General features: G+C 43.8%; 1 protein-coding gene across 3 annotated transcripts in view; it reads left to right on the top strand.

The window, feature by feature from the left end:
• The window catches only part of rbms3 (RNA binding motif, single stranded interacting protein), a 176,350-nt gene that overhangs the window by 56,979 nt on the left and 101,799 nt on the right, over positions 1-17,572 (top strand). For all 3 annotated transcript variants that reach the window (XM_086136869.1, XM_086136870.1, XM_086136868.1), the window contains exon 4: positions 7,879-7,970. In XM_086136869.1, coding sequence (XP_085992995.1) covers positions 7,879-7,970 — 92 coding nt within the window. The remainder of the gene's footprint in view (positions 1-7,878; positions 7,971-17,572) is intronic.

Here is a 17,572-nt window from a genome sequence, read left to right as displayed (position 1 = left end):
TAAATAACGAAATAAATGAAAGTATGTTGTTTATAGACACAAGTAGACCCACTGTGTTTTGTTTTGTTTTTTTTCCGCATAGCAGAAAGTGTCAGGGTTGTCAGGAGAAAAGAGAGGGGCAGTGAATGCTTGTGTTCCTGCTTACATTGCGTATTAACGATTGTAATTAGCAAATGCACAGGGATAATCACATTGATTTGGACAGATTCCGTATGCAAAACCTCAGTGGATAACACCCGCAGCCTTTGTTAGCTAATCACACAAAACACACAATCCCTTTTCTCAGTGCCACGCCCCCTCCACCCCCCCCCCCCCCACTGCTTCCTTGCTTCCTCAGTAAATTGGCCCCTCGCCAAGCAGGCGTCGGATTGTCCAGGTTTGTCGTAAATGGAAGCAAATCGCGCCATCGGGTCTACATTCCTTTCGCTCTGACCTTCCGCTTCCTGCGCTCGTTTGCATGCGATGCGGGATGTTCTCGTGTGTGTATAAAGGTCATGGCGAGGCGACATACATCCGTCACAGAATCTCAGCTCAAAATAGAACACGGTTTCCCAAGGTGTTTGTCTCTAACAGATCCGTTATTTATTTATTTTTCATTGTGGCTGGCACGCCAATTCAAGACCTGACCTGACCTGACGAGATCCCGGACCACACCCCACACTCAACCCCCGAGGAATGATCATTTTGCTGATTAGCTGAGAACCCCCCCCCCCCCAAAAAAAAATCTGAACTGTTGAAAAAGAAGGGCTTGTGAGCTGAGGTCGGCCAAAGCTGCTTCTTCTGAATTACAAACACACACTCACCTAGAGACATCCGTTCAAATGAATAGGGCACTTTTTATTGATACACATTTGAATGTTTGCTCTGTCTTGAGATTTTATCCATGTTCCCAGGGCCCCTGCTGGATTCCATTGATCCATCGTTGTTCAAATATTTAGCTTGCTCCCTCACCTTGCGCCGAAGCTTTCAGGCCCGGGACCTGATGTGATTGCCGTGCTTATTACAAACCTCGCGTGTATAAATGTGGTGACACCGAAAATGGCAGAATGAATTTTAATGTTATTTGTAGACGTACGCTGTTCGGACAGCTTCCACTTTTCTGGGAATATGTACCATATTTTCCACACTGAAAGGTGCTCTGGATTATGAGGTGCACCTTCAATGAATGGCCTATTTTGTCTTTTTTTTTTCATATATTGGACGCACCGCATTATAAGACGCAATCTACAATGCATCCACTAGATGGAGCTACACTCAAGGAAACGCCAGAACGATCAGATGTCAGTAAAACTTTTTGAATAAAGCAGCGACGCAGTTCACTTAACCGACAGCGAGTTATAACATTGACTCGTTAATGTTGAACTCTCTTGCAGCTGCTCTATTTCAGTGTTCAACTGCGTAACCGATCGCCTTAAGTTTGAACTCTGCGTTGTAAGCAGGTCTCGAGCAAGGAGCCATTTTGGTGTAAACATATTACCGGAATAACCATACACAAGGCGCATCAGATTTTAAGGCGCGCTGTGAGCTTTTAAGAAAACGGAAGGCATTTAGGTGTGCCTTGTAGTGCGGAAAATACGGTATATACAGTACATATATTTTTTTTTTTTCCACAAATTTTGAATGTGTCTGTGGGGATTTTTTTTGACCACTCATCCATAATAGTTTGTGAAAAGTCACTGACGCTGTTTAGTGTCATTCTTTCGCATAAAACTCATCATTTATGGACCTTGCTTTGTTTTTCTGAGCACAGACATGCCGAAACAGAAATTCCTTACATTCCGGGCTGTAATCGTATGAACATAGTACATAGGCGCCTCATTCTGCCAACAGATAAATAATTGAATCAATTAATATGCCGCACGACGAATTACCCCTGGACAACTTGTCCCCCTACCCGTGGCATTTTGCTCTCTGCAGAGGTTGAGTGCAGCTCTTGGATAAGGACACTCCTACACCTGCTAGAAAACATGCCAAGAAATACAGTACATTTCAGCGAATGGGCTTCCTGCCTCGGGAAATGAATGTCTTCATCATAAATCCATGTTGCGCGCTTGATGAGTTAATTGCTCAAACCGCTATTACATTGTCATATACAAAGGAACTGCCTGTGAGATTTATTTTGTTGCTCATTGTTATCGACTCCATTCACAAGACGGATCAGATGGTGACTCCGAACAAGTACACGAGGGGATGTTTGTCGAGAGTAGTTTTAATAATGGCTAGCTAGAATAATAAGTCAAAATTTGCATTTTGCGCATCAGTTAACCACACTGAACAGCAAAACTGAGAAATACAAATCTGTATATCAACTAAACGTGATAAGTAGCAGGTCGAGGAAAGTTTGGTTTAACTTATGCCACAGAGCAAGCTAGCTATCAATGAGGCTAGGCTGGGTGGTTCACGATTGAAGCTACTGCGTGGGTGATCGAGTACACTAGTCACAGACGTCTGGCTGGAACTGCGTTAAAGCGCCCTTGTCACATGCACATCATCCGCAAGGGAAGAGCCTGCGGTTTACATGACATTGTCATGCACGAAGTTTATTTCAGACAGTTTATTTCTGTTTCCGCAACATCTAGCATGGCGTACTCATGCGTGCTGTGCTCAGAACTCCCTGATTTTGATGCAAATGCCACAAGGGTTAGCCGGGGAAATTCTACTTCCACCCCACAACGGCGCAAACACCCTGTTTTGCCCAATTCTACGTGTGCAGTGTCTCGCAAAATACTGTGCTTTACGCTAGACTTGCGCTCGGCACCGAAATAGGGCTTCCATGAATCGAAGGACTCATATTTCAGTGTTGTCATCCATATTTGGGTGTTGATTACCCCATTTATCTTCCTTATTAACCAAATGGGTATTAAAAGATGCCAAACTAAATTATTTTCATTGATGATGAATCACTCACGTCAGTTGTCCAACTCGTCCTGAAGGACGTAAACAATTGCTCTGTTCGTGCTGCATACCATCATAACGCTATATGCCGTTTACTTGGTTCATTATTCATACCTTGGGGGGGTTATTATTCTATTGTACCCTGTGCAAAATGGGGTCATTAGTGATGAATAGGAGAATGTGAAAAATGGAAAACTCTGCCGGAAAAATGGTGGCGAATATGGAATGCAGGAACGCCAAACAATCCAGACGATTAGCAGATAAAGAATGGTGGAATTCCCCCCCCCCCCCCCACCGCTGAGGTAATTAAGGATTTGCATAATTTGATAGCGACTGCATGAATGTTGCATGGCCGATTGATTCATCGATACATGCGTCCTAATGACGCTCTTATCTCAGCTCTCCAAGGAGGACATTTATGCATTATGCAACCTTTCTATCACTGTCGACCCCTTGCAGGAGGTGATGTCCAAAAGTCCCCACCCCCACCCCAATGTGTCATCCACACACAAACACGACACGCTCACAGCGGAACGGCACCGCTTTCGGTCTCCCGAAGAAGCAAAGCGCCGTCCGCTAGTAACTGATTGACGATAGTCCCTTTTATCTTGACAGGCTCCGTCTTGGAGCCAGACCAGGAAATATGATATGACAGCTCGTTCCCCCTTACTCCTTCAAGAAGACTGCCTGTGTGTGTGTGTCTGTGTGTCATCCTTTTGTGTCAATACATTTTAGGAGCTTTATTTGTGCCTTTGCGTGCTCGTTTCAGCAGAAAACGAGCATGCAGTCAGTCAGCTTTTAAGTGACAGGTACAAAGTTGATGCTTGTGTTACAACAGAAGCTGAGTTCACAGCAGCAGCACCCCCACCCCCCACCCCACCTGCATTCCTCTTTGTGCGAGTAACTTTAGAAGGCCCGCCGTGAACACTGCCGTGGAACAGATTGTGCCTGGCTTGATTTCCTCCGCTTTTTATTCTTCTTCAAGGGTATTCTGTGCCGACATCGGGGTGTTTTTGTATTGGTGTAAAATGATGGTTTGCTTCCATTGGAACGGGCTCTGCAAAATCAGACTCAGAGGCTCCCTGGCTAATTTTTAGCCTTCAATATCTCGCCATTTGATTATATCGAGTCTAAATAATTATCAGTGGATTTATAAGACGGGTGGGCCCAGTGGTCCAGTGGTTAGCTCGTCGACCGCACAATGCAGAGGTACCGGGATCAATTCCAGCTCCAGCCTCCGTGTGTGGAGTTGGAATGTTCTCCCTGGGCCTGCGTGGGTTTTCTCCGGGTACTCCGGTTTCCTCCCACATTCCAAAAAAAAAAAAATGCATGGCAGGCTCATTGAACATTCAAAATTGTCCCTAGGTGTGATTGTGAGTGTGGATGGTTGTTCGTCTTTATGTGCCCTGCGATTGGCTGGCAACTGGTTCAGAGTGTCCCCTGCCTACTGCCCGAAGACAGCTGGGATATGCTTCAGCATGCCCCGAGACCCGCCGCATTATTTTGGGGGGGGGGGGGGGAGAACAGGTCATCAATTCATTTGTTTTAAGGAAAAATGAGTCGACGATTGACATTGAGATGACGTGTATTTGGAAATTTGAATGATGTCATCGGAGAAAAATCCAATGTCCCCGATTTGAACAAAATCTTTGAGATTGATAAGAAAACAAGTCTCACACCACTTCAGAGTTCACTTGGACTCTATGTGGCTTTTTGTCAGCAACTTCTACATTTTTGAATGTGGTTAAGTCTGGTTTCTTTTTCCACTTGTAGAACAATTCAGCCGTGACACTCGTCAAGCCAGATGCATTTATATAGCCCTGATTTGTTTCAAGATTGGATAAGGACACTATCAGAGCTATTGAATTTAAATACCCCAATCTATGAAAATTGAAATGGTTCGTCTTTGTGTTTGCGGTTTTCCAACTAACCTTCTGCTTCACTTAAAAAGGTTGGCATATGCCAGAACGAAGTGCCTGATCACTCTGAATAAGTCGCAATAAGACTTGCAGTCCTTTAAAATAATTTCAAAAAAGAATTGAATGTTAAAGTCATGAACTCGAAAGAGCCATGATTTCAATTGTTATGATCGTCCAAAGGGCTCTTTCTTAAAACCACAAGTAGAGAGTGGATACCTGTACCTGCTGTGTTCTCACTTCCAACGTTGTCCATAAATAGTTTGGAGCCTCAAGATCACACATTTCACAGATTGTACGCCTATGAGTTACCAGAGCGGTACATGGGAGGAGCCAAATGCTTTAATTCCTGGAGGCAGTTTGCTGTCAATTCAGTCTTTTGCACTTGATTCAGCTGACCCCCGGAAAATCCCTTTAGCTGCCTTTCATTCGCACACGGACACACACACACACACGCACGCACGCGCTTGCCTTCATTCATGGTTTGCCTACATTTAGGTCAGCATTCTTTAAAACACTCCTAAAAGTTTGATAAATGCACTCTTGGTGGTTGGGGTGAATATGAAATGGAGAATCGGAGGCTTCCACAGGCGGCTTGCCCCCCCCCCCCTCTCACCCCCCTGTCTGGATCTTCAGTCATAAATTCTAAAATGTTGGATTCCAAGATGCGGAATATATTGACACGTTTCACATGCGCAATTTTATAACGTCCGTGTGTACTTTTTGTCGTCATGAGTTTGGGTCAAGACCCCCCACCACCCCACTTCACATTTTTCCCCTTGTGTTGCATAGCACTGCTCCCCGTTATCAGCATATTATGTAATATTCCTCCCTTTATTTGAAATGAACCGGTTTTCATATTTCATCAGTGCATTATTTTGACACTTGATGCCGGCAAAAACAAAATCCATTCCAATTCGGAGGACCTCATGGTGTTTACTTCGGAGCTTCTCTATGATGCATATCAATTCATTTTATTTAAAAATAAAAGTCATTAATTAAATGGTAATTTATTATGAGTGTATGATTTAAAAAAAAAAAAAAAAAGTGTCACATTCAAGCACCCACTCGTACATGCAGTTACTTGACAGAACGTTCTCCGGAGCATCACTAAATCATTTTCGGGCATTTGATTTTTCAGAGACCGTGAATCTGGCTGGCCCACATCGCGCCGCTCAACACACAACATATTAACACGACCCCATTTCACAGCCTCCATAATCCTCTCCACAGTAACAAATATCTCAAAGGTTGACAGCCTACCAGAGTCGCTGCCATTTTTCCTCCAGCCGATGCTGAAATTTTTCTTACACGCACACATAAACTCACATTTATATTTCTCGCAAATATCGCAATTCTGTCCATCCACACCTCAACCCCTTTCCCCAAGCTCCCTTCTTTCTCACTCTGTATTTCTTCTCTTTCCCTCTCTCACTCATATTTTCCCTGACATGAACAGCCAGAGCCCATCTGGAAATTCATCACACAGAGGAAAGCTGAGGGAATGAAACCCATGGCTGTGATTTATGAGTTATTGCGATCGCCACGTTCTCCGGGATGTAACGGGGATGGGGGGGTGTCACGTCTGTGTTAATTAAAATTTGGTGGCGGATTAAAAGCGGTCAATGGTGCCCTCTGATCCACTGTTTCAGAAAGAAAGTGTAATTATGAAAGGATAACGGGTGTGAGGCGGGGTGCGGGGTTTTGCCATCACGGTTACCCCAGTGTTGTGACATGATCACACGGTCATGCGTGTAGGCGCCCATGCACTGGCTTGTGTATGGTTCTTATTTACAATACACACACACATATATCCAGTATATATATATATATATATATATATATATATATATATATAATACACACACACACACCGTATTTTCCGGACTATGAATTTGTACTATAAGTTTGTTTGCATAGTTTGGCCGGGGGTGCGACTGACACTGTGGAGCAGAGGTGCCCAATACGTCGATCGCGATCGATCGGTAGCTCGCGATCGACTTGGGACAAGTCGATCGCGAGGAGAGTAGAGGGGAAAAAATAAAAAAATCCAAAACATTTGTGTCCGTCTGCGTGCGAATATGAGACATTTTTTTTGTGTTAGTACACACTGCACCCTGAGTATCCTATCAGTCTCACTTTCCCAAAAATTATTTTAAAAAATTAAATTAAATATATAAGCCAAGCCTGCGGCCCAGTGGATGAGTGGTTCGCACGTCGACTTCAGAGTGCAGAGGTCGTGGGTTCGATCCCGGTTCCGGCCTCCCTGTGTGGAGTTTACATGTTCTCCCCGGGCCTGCGTGGCTTTTCTCCGGGTACTCCGGTTTCCTCCCACATTCCATTAACATGCATGGCAGGCTGATTGAACACTCTAAAATTGTCCCTAGGTGAGAGTGTGAGCGCGGATGGTTGTTCGTCTGTGTGTGCCCTGCGATTGGCTGGCAACCGGTCCAGAGTGTCTACTGTCTGAAGGCGGCTGGAATAGGCTCCAGAACCCCCCGCGACCCTTGTGAGAATAAAGCAGATCAGAAAATGGATGGATGGATTAAAAGAGGTCACATACTGTATGTAGAAATATATATACACACACGCACACGCGTGTATATTCTGTCGCAAGTGCTTCGCAGTCCTCATTTGAAGCTCTTATTTATGCTCTTATAATGAGTCTATACAATGAGGAACAAGCAAACCGAAATGTCCACATTTGCGTTCGACTCATCATGGACTTCGTCCCCGCGGCTGTTCGCGAGCGCAAGACTGATGCGTGTGTTCTGTGCGGAGGTTGAGATGGGCAGAGTTTGTTATTAGAAAAGCACTCATCCGTGCCTCTAATTAAGATGCATAGCGTCCCCCTGAACGTCAGTGCTGCTAATTATCAAACAATGTAGTGCTCACCAGATATAAGAACTGGCAGCCTCTGTAGTCATGTTACTAACCTATTACTGCTACAATTACCAAGCGTCTGTCATTCTCCTTGTTCGCCATGTTTTTTTTCTCCCCATTTACTAATGCCTGTCTTTATTTTTCTCCCTCCTTTGCATTTCTTTTTTTCTCTCTCTTTCTCCAGGCTATGGCTTTGTTGATTTTGACAGCCCAGCTGCGGCGCAGAAAGCCGTGTCGTCTCTCAAAGCCACCGGGGTGCAGGCGCAAATGGCCAAGGTAGGCTCCCTTTCCACTTCCTCGTGTGTTATCAGTGGCCTTTTGTCACACATGCCGTATATAACGCCTTCTTCCACTCGTTTCACGCCACACACTCAGAACACGTTGCCAGCGACACACCAGCGAGTGGAACTGACTGTGAAACTTTAAGGATGGGGGGTGGGGATGATTTTTCTTCGGCTTGAATTTGCACACAATGGGATTGGATTTTTTTTTTTTTGTTTGTTTGTTTGAGAGGTAAATGTGCTCGCTGCTTTTATTTCCGCAGTCCACCGCCGATGACGGCGTGAACCCCCGGTGCTCGCATATTTATGCGTGGATCTCGTTAAACGTGGGCTTGACAAGTGGCTAATTATATTGTCTGGGATGTTGAGCTTTGGTGATGCTCCTACATGAAGGAGAAACGGCGGCGAAGCGTTCGTACTGTTTTCACTTGAGTTGCATTTGTTTAGAATGAGCGCGCGTGTCCTTTTGAGCCACGACTCTGTGGAACGTTCGAACCGGCCTCAAAACAAAACCGCAGGAAAATGGCGACATTTTGTGAAGCAAGCAGATGATCCGTCAATGGTCATAATCGATTCATATTTCACAATTTGCATCATTCAAAAAGTATCTTATTGCCTTTTAAGACTGAAGGAAAAATCAGCCGAGGCAAACGCGCAGCACGGCCGCCTCTCGTCTTTGAGGAGCCTGCACAAGCTAAATCAAGCTTTTATTTTTATTTTCTTCCTTCTTTTTCGGGGCGTCTGAGAGTCCCAATGTCGGTTGCACTACGGCAATGAATATGGTGATGGCTGGGAGTGATTTTTCTTACCGGAGATGCGGATGTTGTTTTTTTTTTTTTTCTTCTTTTTTTAAAATCGGATCCTGAAATCCTCAGCCACCTCCTTACGGAAGTCAAAGATGCGCTGATGAGATGGAGAATGGCGACGGCGCAACCGCAGATGACAGACTTGATGATAACGATGAGCGTAGCAATTATTTTGATCAAATGGGATGAGAGCTGACAGCAGGAGATGATCTTCTCTGCCCAAAGCTCAGGTGTGCCATTTCTCAAATGCACCATTTGGCTCTTCCTTTCTCCCCACCGGTGTCCTTCTTCCAATATTTATAAGAGGCCGTTCCATCTGGAATACTGATAAGATGCCTTGCTCTTTACCCGTCTCATTTTAAGAGCGTCATTTGCATCGCTGTCCATATTTTCAGGGTAGAGGTCCTTTGGCCCAACGCAACACTCCTGTCCATTTTAAGAACACGTGTTGTGTTCACACAAACGATCCGTGTTACAGCACTCTGCTTTTATCACACTTGCGAGAGACATTAAGGCGTAGTTGGCTTTTATAGACTCTCTCTCACATCTCTCGAATGCCTCTGCCGGGCTATCTCTGCCATCATTCGGCAGCCCCTTCTTTTCTCCACCACTGTTATTTATTTTATAGTATTTAAAAATATAGATATTTTCTCCGATGAACAGAAGCTAATTTGTATTCACATCCATCATTCCTTCAGCTCGTATGTATTAGTTGAGTCCAATATATTTACATAAACAGGCCACCGTAGAGCTAGCCTAGCCGCCCTCTGTGGCTAATGATAGCAGGCTAATGTGGCTAACGTCCTTGTACAGAATTACTTTTCATTAAATCACAATATATACACTTTTTTTTCCCCCCACATTTCAAATCGCAACAAAAGTAATTGCGGCGGGGCCACGCACAAAAAAAAATAGCACAGCGACCACAGCTCACTTAGCATCCGTCGCGTCACTCGGCGTGCATCGGTCCGCAGCCTGTAAGTTCACCGTCACGCCTGTTCCTAACCTGATTTCAAATCAGCAGATTTACTCTTGAATCGGAGTTAATTTTCTGAGTTTTTAATCATGCGGTGTGCAAGGAGGAGTGATTTGCATTTCAGGGACCAGGCATTCAACAATTGTTGCTGTTCTTGTTTCTGGCAAAGCAGCCGTGATTACTTTCCCCCCCCACATTGACTGCATTCTTCACTACCCTCACTGCGGCTGTGCGAAGCGCACCGTGAAACTGACTTTAACTCCGAGGCTATTAATCGTACAATTTGACGCCGAACCCTTCTTGGACAGCTTGCCACCGCGGCTTTGCTCATGCCAAATGAAACAAGAATGTTCGTGCCACTTGTTCTCGAGATACTCCCAGCGATATCATTTGTATTGAGATGGATATTTTTTGGAAATCAGACACAACAAGGTTTTGAGAGGAGGCGCATTGAGACAGATGAGAGTGCGGAGCAAAAGGAGCAAGAAAACAATAACGGCATAACAACGGTATATGACAACAATAACGTAACAGCGGTTGAATTTAATCGACTGTGTTTGTGGACTAGGAAGGCCGTGTCATATATCGGCAAAGTACACATATAACAATAATAATAATAATACATTTGATTTGAAAGCTCTTTTCACAGTACTCGGACATTCTACGACACAGGTGTCAAACACAAGGCCCGGGGGCTCGATCTGGCCCGCCACATCATCTTATGTGGCCCGCGAAAGCAAGTCAAACATGTCAACTTTTACCATGATTGCGAAAATCTGGACCAAAATTTCAACTTCTCATATATAATAAATAAGAGAGCGATTGTCAGTATTTTCTTGTTACCAAACCCCTCATTACCGTAACTTAAACCATCGTACAATTCACCATTATTCTTGACTTCTTTAAATGCTTTCACGGTCATAATGGCCCTCCAAGGAAAACGGTCACTTCAACGTGGCCCGCGACAAAAATGAGTTTGACACCTCTGCTCTACAACAAGAATTAAGAGATACGGGATTAAAAAAAAAATATATATATATATATATATATATATATCGTTTAAAACAAGAATACACACACATTTTCAAAACTGAGATATGTCAAGAAAAGGTCAAACAAAGCAAGAAATGTGTAACAAAGATTGAAAGATGTATTAAAACATTGTGGAACAGTTAAGAAATGATTAGAAGGATGGGAGGTCAGTACAGTTGTGGATGAGTTGAGTTAGAGAGCGCCGCCATTCGTCGGAAGTCGGAGAATAGTTGCACTAGTTTGTAGCCTACCGACTGCCTAAGTGCTTGTTGCTTCATCGTGCATTTCAAATTGCTCGACAACCCACTCGTTTCCCATTTTCTCACCTATATCTCTCCTCTGAAAAGTAAAAGCTAAAGAAAAAATAAGAGCCACGGGCTTTGAGCTCATTAAGTGAAACCATCGCTGTAATCAATTTCTGCCTCCCCTTCCCCTTGCTGCCCAAATTTTATGAAACTGCATTTACTCTGAAGAAGCCTTCTTTTAAACACAGCTGTGAAGGGATGAGAGATACGAATGGGGGGGTCGAGTGTGTCTTGATATGCAGCCCAACAGCCCGGATGTCACTCTCATCTTACTCCCCTTCGGAATTTGAAATACCAATGCACCAGAGATGAAACATTGCCCTGCTTTTGTCTTGCCCTCCCCTGGGGAATGGTGACAGCGAGAGGGAGGAGAAGAGCCATAATTAAGACACCTAAAGGACACTTCCCCCCTGAGCCTCCCTCTCCTGTCACTCACCTCACACAAGTCACCGATAAGAGCACTTAGCTTTGTTGGCGAGTTTGAGTGTCTCTTCTTCTGCAGCTGGAACAGAGAATGTTGTGATGTGGATATGCTCATCCAGCATGAATCCATTTTTATTAATTTAATATGGATTTATTTGGGGAGGGGTTTCTGTGTGTTGGTAAATGTATATACGGTGGTACCTCTACTTACGAACTTAACTGGTTCTGGAAGAGATTTCTTTACTAGAGGATTTTGTAAGTAGAGACGCGTTTTCCATGTAAACGCCCTAATTCGTTCCAAGATTCACACATAAATGTTTTGTAAAGCATAAAAATGCATCAAAATATGTTACATGTTACAATTAGATTATTGCTCAGTAAATGAGAGTTGTGCATAAGGTAAAAAAACAAAGGAAAGAATAAAGAATAAAAATGGTCATTTAACTTTTAACTGCTTCCTCGTTTTTTTTAATTTTTTTTGGGGGGGGGGTTGCCCTCTTTCGTCCATGTTGTCTGTCAGAAGTGGTTTTTGCCTGGCTTTTTGTCATGGACTGATCCAAGGACGTTTGCTTTTGTCAGCTTTTAACGATCCTTCAAAAATGTCCAAGGCAAATTGCATCAGCATGGTGAGCAATCGCCCGACTGGTGAACACTTTTTTCTGGGTGATTCACATTTACGTAAAACTGTCGGAACGTCGCATGGCCCGAGGGGTGAATGACGAGGTCCCTCTTAGCCAATGGGATGCCAGATGATGCTCGGTAGTAGCCAATGGCAAAGCAGCTCTAAGTATGTTGCGTTTAGGAAACTCGGAGCTGCGAGTAGCAGCCCAAACTGTATTTTTACCTTTCATATCTTGAAATTTATTTCGTAACAAGAGGCAAAATTTTCCCTGTTGGGGCGATTCGTAACTTCAAAATTTTGGATGAAGAGACGTTCGTAAGTCACGGTACCACTGTACACGTTTGCACATGCACTGTTGACGCAAGTGTGTGCCATTTCGATTTTCTGAAAATGCTCCAGTTCTAATTTCAAGGGATTAGGATTAAAATATTAAAAATTCTGATAATTAACAATCCCATTTAAATCAAGCTTTTGGGCATGCATAATTGCCATAACTTCCATTGAATCATATGCATTATTTTTTTTTCTTCACATTGTGTAGACGTTGACCAGTACGTGCTTGTCGCTTCATTTTATTATAAAATTCCCATCGTAGAATAAGAAGTTGCTGTCTCGCTTTTCCAGTGCAGTCACAACAGACCAGAAAAATAAGAGATTTTTTTTTTCTTTGCCATATAGCTCTTGATTACTTAACGCATTGCTATTGTTCTCAGTACTGAGCTGATGACGAAAACTAAGTACTTGATCTGGATCAGTCAGACACATTAGACCGCTAGCCGTTTGCAGCAGTTACTGTTTTATTCACAGATAAAGGCATGTTGGTCACTATTTGCATGTTCTCTAGTCACCTGGCGTTTTCTCCCCGCTAAGTCATCTGTGTTATGTCTGGAATTTAGGTTAAGGCATCGTTACGCTGCCTTATCGCTGCCTTTATTGTGTTTTGACGAGTCCGAGCAACCCTCACTCCCATCCGGCGCAACCCCAACATTCGCACCTCACCCAAGGTTGCAAAAAGATTATACACAATTTATGTTAAAAAAAAAAAAAGATATACAACGAAAGGTTTAAACTAACCATTTTCTGTTTCAATTCGTCCACAAAACCCGAGAAGGGTGGAAAAAGGAAACGATGAACAGTGTCAGCGATAACGGCCGAATGCCTCGTCTCGCTTTTGCAGACGCAAAACCTGTCAACCCGCCACTCACCTCGCTCTCCACAGGCTGCCATTTTCCCCTTGAGCCAATCAGACTGAATTACGGCAAGGGCACCCTCAGTTGTGGTGTCTGTGTCAGAGAGGTAATTCCGTCTGACAGCTGCTTGCTTTCAGACAACAGCCAGTCTTTATGGAAATCATCCCGATTCTGCCGGAAGTTGCCTTCTGCTGATAGCATTTGGAATTAGACCAACGCTTCTCATCGTGAGCATTTTATTTGTTTTTGTAAGTACCTTTGCGGAGCGGCAATTAACAAAAATCTTTTTTTAATTTTATTATTATTATTTTTTTGTGGCTTATTTTGTCTTTTACCACAGTTAGGGAACATCGTCGCTTGAATCAAGGATTTTTTTTTTTTAATAACAAAAACGAACTACAAAACAGATTTGTTTAATTACACCAAAAAAAATTACGTTAAAAAAAATTAAGTATAAAATAAGTGTTTTGCTCGTAAACTGTTAAGTAAATTTAATAGCATCTCTGTTATTGTGGACACAACCGCGGTTGTTATTGTGGTAATATTTCCTCAATTGTTGTCATAAATACTGCGAAACACCAAGGGGTGTCTTTCTGGTTAATTTCTTGCGAGAAGGAAGAAATTGCACCGCGCAGATGCACAGAATGCATGTTCTGACTGATAGTGGGCAAAGAGCCTTCTTGCGATCATCAACATGCAGCGCCGTGAGCCACATGCTGCTTCACCGAGCTTCAAGACAAAGAGGTGATCACGCGTCGCAAACCTGTTTTGCTAAATTGACATTGCGGACACATTTCAAAAGTGACGCGAATCGGGACCAACATAGTTCTCACAAGATCGTCACGAAAAATGTATTTCCGTCTTAAAAACTCCCCTTGAAAATCCCACGATGTGATTCATGTTGGGCTTCGCTTTATTCCGGCAGCGGTTTTGTGAATTTTAGGAGGAAGGATGCGCGGTGTTGTCACCGTCCCTCATTAAAGTGGCCAATATATAACAGGACCGCTGAAGCTACAGGAAACGACATAAAGGCTCGCCCTGCCCTTCACTTCACATTACTGTGGGCAAATTATGCAAAAAGCATCATTAAAGCGCCTCAATAAAGTGATTCTGCAAATGTTTATGGGAACGCGGCGCTTGCTCCGTCCCATCGACGGCGAGTCACATGCTTTGTGGGGTTTAACGGCGTTCGCTCCCTCCCGTCTTTGTTTATTTGCACGTCCTTCCGCTTCGGGTCTTGTCCCTTTTGCTCTCAAGGGGGGCGGACGGGGAATCTTTGCTGTCAATACGGCATTTATATTTGCCGGGGAAAGAATTCCCCCTGCGGGTGGGCCGCATTCAGTCAGCAGTCTTCACGTTATCCCCTTTTTAAAGGTGACTTCTCTGATGTTTTCGCCGCATTAAGAGAGTAAGAGCCCATAGTTTGACTCGACAGCGGTGTGACCTCTGGCTCGAAGCGCCGTTACAGATGGTTGCTGACAACATTGCTTGCGCGGGGGAGCCCGCTTGCCACCCTCAGGGCACATAGGCCTAATTATGTGGATAATTCAGGGGAATATATTGTCTCGTAAATACCGCCCGGGTAATTGGACAGATTTTTTTGGGGGGATCCAAGTGCCCGCTTGGCAGTGTCCATCACGTCGCTCCTTCTCGCCAGAAGCGGTTCAAAACAAACATGTCATCATTAACTCATTCAATCCCAGCCATTTTCACTGGAGCAACCTCATCCATCCCAGCGTTTTACTGCATTTTGACCCACAGAATATTTGGTTCTAATGCTATATAAACATGGAGCCTACCAAAATAAAGTTTGGACTCTCTTCTGTCAGCAAAAAAAAGAAGTTGTTTCTATCTTTTTCCATTCTTCAGCAATCGGCATTACAAAATGGCTAAGTTTCATGAAAATGGCGATTCCTGGGCAAAAAACGGAGAAAAGAGCTTTTTGTAAAAACATGCATTTCAAGCACGTGAGGCACCCCTGCCACCTACTGGTGGCTTTTTTTTTACATGATTTACAATGCAAATGGCTTATTCTCATTCACAGATTGCATCAGACCCTCCTCCTCTCTATGACGCAAAAAAAAAAACTTGGACGTACAAGTACGTCCTTGGTAGGCGCGGCCTAATTTTAAAAAGATGCACAAGTACGTCTTGTGGAATGAAAGAGTTAATTGAGGTAAGAAATAGTTCGAAGCAAACCTCGTGACGGAGTGCCGTTTAGCGGCGGGCTGATTTTACGCTCATCTACGAAACAACATAAAAAAAAACCTGATTATGTTCTTGCTGTTGAAACCCACTCATGCGTGATTGTTTTTTATTTGTGATTCCCCGACGTTGACGATTTTTCCAGTTTCTCTGGAGGTAATTAACAAATGCCAAATAATAAACATGGCTGCGCAATACTATAACACCTCTTAGGCTGCACATCCAGGACCAAATAGCTGTTGTATAATCATCCACTGGGCTGTCATTTGTCATAGCTTAATTAGCTTCAGCGGACATGAGTGCACCGCGCGGCCCTGCACGCCCATACTGCAGAACTCTTTAGTTTTGAAGGACAAAGCCAGCGAGAGTGAGACGGACCATCTGACAGACTCTGGCTCCCAAGCACCTCTGCTGGTTTTCCACTGTCTCTGCCATCTAATTAGACTTCAATCATTCGCCAGAGCACCGCTTGCGGTAAATGATGAGAAAACCGTGGTGAGCGTGGCGAGAGAAACCCAGAGATGAACTGGAAATCATTGTGGACTGGGGCGAATGGCAGCTGAAGGGTAGAAAGTGTTCGGAGATAAATGGGGGCGGAGGGAGGCATAATCTCAACATAAAGACAAAATGTCTTCGGCGGCTGGTGTGTGCTACAAGCTCGTTAAAAAAAAAAAATTGGCTAAGAGGGACCTCTACCGAATTTGTCTGTGTGTGAAGATAGGGCCTCGTCCCTCGGGCCACTAGGCGTTCCGATAGTTTTACGTGAATGTGAATGACCCAGTAAAAGTATTCACCAGTCGGGCGATCGCTCACTATGCTGTTTGCCTTGGACATTTTCGAAGGATCGTTCAAAGCAAACGTCCTTGGATCAGTTCTTTCCAAAACGCCAGGCAAAAACCATTTTTGAGGCAAAACATCAACTGAAGACCGAAAAAAACCGAGGACGCAATTAAGTTAAATGACCAGCATCACTTTCTTCACTCGATTCTTAGTTTTTTACATTATGCACAACTCTCATTTATTGTGCAATCATCGAATTGTAACATGTATTTGTTATATATTTTGATTTATTTTTATGCTTTATAAAACATTTCTGTCTGAAATTTCAGGGGCTTGGAACGGATTAGGGCATTTACATGGAAAACGCGTCTCTACTTACAAATGTTCAAGCTCTATTGTCAAATATGCTCTATGTGCACCTCTCAACCACAGTGCAAACATGCAGTGCATTAAAACACACACCGCTAAAAATAAAGGCAGCAAAACTGAACTGCATAAAAAGACATCAATATAGAAATAAACGAAATGATACTGCAGTAGTAAAGTTGGTAAGCGCTCTGAGGGCGGCCGTGACTTGTTTTCTTCCAGACGCTTCAGGCGTTTTGGTTCCGGTGTAAGACTTTTTGAAGACTTTCAGCGGTTTTGGAGGTGACATACCGTCCGTGTCATAAACCGCATTGCAATTAGAGCAGTTTGGTTGAAACAGAAGCTCTGAACTACGGTCGGTGCGGTGATATACCGTTCGTTCCCCCAATAACTCCTAAATGGCCTTGCAGGCATGGAATACAAACGGCAATGCCCCCCCACCCCGCCCTCCCGCGTTGTGACTATTTTCCAGCACAGCCATGCTCGATTTGAAGCAAACACAAATATGGCATTTCCAGGCTCGATAATGGCCACCGTGTGCTGTTATTAGAATCTCTTTGATGTGGCAACTGTGCCAACCTGCTCGCGCTCGCCGCGAATTGATTCAGCTCAATTAGAGACGACGTTCAAAGGATCGGGATTCCACGCTCAACTTGTGGCACACATTCGCCAGGTGAAGCGCTTTCAATTTATTTACTTAGCTAGGCCCCGAGATAACAAACTGTGACACGGCTCGAGTGTTGGGGGGGGGAATCATTGGAGCGATTTCAGTGCTCGGGGAATGTCTGGTAAATTTTTAAATACCAGCAAGTTACCTTTCTGAAGTTTTTAGCCCTTTAAAAAATATATATATATATTTTTTGACACTACTGTCAACCTTTTCCCCACATTG

Source organism: Hippocampus guttulatus, chromosome 18 (genome assembly GCF_054856545.1).
Source record: "Hippocampus guttulatus isolate MCC_2025c chromosome 18, RoL_Hgut_1.0, whole genome shotgun sequence".
NCBI classification, from domain to species: Eukaryota; Metazoa; Chordata; class Actinopteri; order Syngnathiformes; family Syngnathidae; genus Hippocampus; species Hippocampus guttulatus.
This window is presented reverse-complemented; position numbering and strand designations above follow the sequence as displayed.